We start from the raw sequence: 3,316 nt of genomic DNA on the forward strand, positions 1-3,316 counted from the left end.
TATATATATACACACACACATACACAGGGTAAGTGATGTATGGATGGATACTCTAAACTTTACCAGTATTTGTCCCCATGGTTATGAGATCAGCAACATTCAAATGAACAGAAACTATTACAGAGCTAATGCATAAAAGGCTTAATACATTGCTGAATACAGTCACTGCATTGTTTTATGATTTTATCCCATCCTCTTCAGTCCACGTATCGCTGGCGTCGGGCCAAAACCACATACAGTATGTCCAAATTTGGTCAATTTCATATAATTTTCACAAATCAATAATATTGATAATGCAATGTTAATGGCTGTTTTTTTTTTCTTTTCAGTTTCCTGAAAAGTGATGGTTTTGGAAAGTTTCTACCTGACGCCAGCGATATCTGTGTCAATAAAAAGGACACCCTGTGGTTGGACCAACATTCAGCTCTACTTGACAGTAATTATGTACTGTATGCATGAAAGGGCGACACAGAGGGGAATTATAAATCTGTCAGGATAAAAGCACACCACAGTCAGTCATTGTGAGCCAAGTTGCCTGCAGAAGGGAATCCACGTCAAAAGCACTCTTTGTACTAGCTTAACAATCCTTAGCAATGACATGAACTCTTCCAGACCAAAAATGTTTGCATAACTAGGTTTTACAGGAATTAGTCATTAAAAAGAAATGTTTCAATCAATGTTTGTTTATTTTACATGAAATATACAGTTTGGTTTGGAATTCAAATACAAACAATAATTTAATCATAAAAAAGTCAATTGACACATAAACAGTGGAGTTTTTACACAATGGAGCAACATTAAGAGGAAAATGCAGGACAATGGGTTTAACCAGTCACAAGTAAATAATCTTAGGACATGTTTGAAGAGTACCAGGACTTCTTAACAACGGGCGCACCAATGTATCCACCATATAATGACAGTGACAGAAATGTACAGAAAATGTGACCAAATATAAAAAATGGTGGGAGCCTAAAGTAGAAATATACTGTATAAAAACACCCAGTGTGAAACGTTATACAATTTCAGCATTGTACTTTTTCCATCTGCTTTGCAGTGGATTTAAGGCAGTCTATAAATTAGGTTATCCATGTGCCACAAAAACTTCTTCTATTACCCAATATTTAAAATCTAGTAACTTAAAATGACTCAGACTTCAAAATTCACAGCAGCCCTGTGTGACACTGCAATTGCTGGCATTTACCCATGAGAAGTTATACAGGTTTTCGTGCTCAAGTGCATGTGCAAAATGCAGGAGGTGAGCAGATAAAGGTATCCGACAGGACTTTTTGACACAGATACAGACACACGCACACGTCATGAGAGCATCGATTTGTGGCGTTTTAACCTAGCTGGCTGTCATTTGCTGTACTACAGTCATTTGTGTCAGTGCGAGCCCCCAAAAGCAAACAAGTAGCAAGGCCATGTCCTCAGCTGAGGTGTTTGCGGCTGCCGATGAGCTTTCAGACAATATTTACTTGACAAATACAATGCAGTGAAGGGGGTGCTGCTTGCCACATCAAAGGGTCAATTCATTCATATGCAGCACAATACAGTAATGCAGTAGGTATTTAACAAAAACATAATTGGACAATATTCTGAGGTGATTTTTTTTTTTGTACACATTTGCAAGGAGTCTGTTTATAATCACTTTTGGTGGTCACTTTCTGTTGGGAATTGAGATAAACCAGCAATAATCTTCGGCTCGCAAAGTTTTTTTTTTCCCTTTACAAGTTTACCTTTGGTTTACAGTAGGTCTCTGTCACTCATTGATGGACCTTTGACAAAGTGTATTCCGTATAGTCAAAATAAAATGTAAAGAAATCTCAGACAGCTATTCATCAAGGATAGAGTGAAAGAATGGAAAGGGTTTGGCTCAGGTTAAAACAAAAACAAACAAAAAAACATCTGCACTGAAATGGACTTTGCCATTTGATGTATTGTGCAAGAGACAACACTCCCCCCCGTAGCTACAGGCTACTACTATGCCCATCATTTTAAATAATTTTAAAGCACCAATATGGCGTATGTGGAAGCAAATATGTTTAAACATATACATAATTTAATACGAGAATATGTGTAGAACAGATGTACTCAAGAAAACACAGTCAATTTGTACATGATTTAGATAAGCAATACCTGATGAATCTTTACTGCACATCTACAAAAGACAACTAGAGCTGATGAAGTCTCGAGTCAATATTGATTGAAAAATGTGTTTATATCCCAAATGATAGGGATTTTAATTCATTAGAAGAAAATAACCTTTAGTTGAAGGAAAAGCACATTCATTTGGATTGGCAGTTTAGCCTTTTTTCCAGACCCAACAGTGCAATGGGATGTCTTTTCAGTTCACATTAGAAAAACATCAAAAGCATCAACATTCCCTACCGAGACAGTGTTGAGTGTTTGCACAGCAACTAAGGTTCCGTATTGTCTTCCTTTGCATATTCCTCCACAAGAGTCTCGTACGAGTGGCTGTGTTCTGAAACATCACTGGTAAAAACAGAGCCATCTGACTCAGAACTCTGCTCCTCCTTGGAGACCGTTTCAATGTTCTCATCACATGTAGTTATAGATAGTTTCGCTTTGGAATCATCATCATCATCATCATCCTCCTCCAGATTATTTCCAAGAAAGTTTTCCTCATCAATGAAAGTAATGTTTGCATTTTGGAATGTAAGAGAATGGTATTCTTTAGAATCCCATGTCCTTCGACCAGTTCTTCCACAGTCTCCCCGACATCCGCTCTCCTGATCCACATCTTTGTCAAGCTGGTTTTCATATATTTGGTCCTGGTCAAGTTCAACGTCCCTATCACCGTGATCCTCTGTTAGCACCAAACCATTGTCAGAGCCCAGGAGGTAATTTTTGGACTTGGAAAAGGCAACAGTGACACGGTCACTAAAACTATATCTTCTCTTTTGTCGTGGTGAACGGTCTAAACTAAGGATGGTGTGGCCATTAAACATGGGAGTATCATTGCAGCTCTTGGACCGAGCCATGTCTTTGGTTTTGTTGATGGCGTTCCCTTTGCTGGCGTTGAGTCTCTGGTCGCTTTTAGTGCCAATCTGCTTGATCAAGTCGTTGTAGCCTTCCTGCTTCTTGGACAGGAAGCTGAAGATGTTGACATCGTTGGGAGTGGGCGGAAGACGAAGTGCAGCTTTGTGAGACTCTTTATAGTGCCGCAGCTCATCGAGGGAAAGTTTGCGTAGCTTGCGTCTTTTCTTTAGCGCTTTGTGAGCCTCAACCACCATTCGCACTTTCCAGTTGAAGAACAAAGAAAGCCAAGCCAGACCTAGATAAATCCAAACCTCCA

At 39.1% G+C, this 3,316-nt stretch overlaps 1 protein-coding gene across 1 annotated transcript in view; it reads right to left on the minus strand.

The window, feature by feature from the left end:
- Window positions 1-766: 766 nt before the first annotated feature.
- kcnk5a (potassium channel, subfamily K, member 5a) overlaps window positions 767-3,316 on the minus strand; it is a 14,073-nt gene continuing 11,523 nt past the window's right edge. The window contains exon 5 of the mRNA XM_061696360.1: window positions 767-3,316. This exon is cut by the window's right edge and continues 45 nt beyond it. Within this exon, the coding sequence (XP_061552344.1) occupies window positions 2,418-3,316 (899 nt within the window). The 3' untranslated portion in view covers window positions 767-2,417.

Source organism: Phycodurus eques, chromosome 14 (genome assembly GCF_024500275.1).
Source record: "Phycodurus eques isolate BA_2022a chromosome 14, UOR_Pequ_1.1, whole genome shotgun sequence".
Classification (NCBI taxonomy): Eukaryota; Metazoa; Chordata; class Actinopteri; order Syngnathiformes; family Syngnathidae; genus Phycodurus; species Phycodurus eques.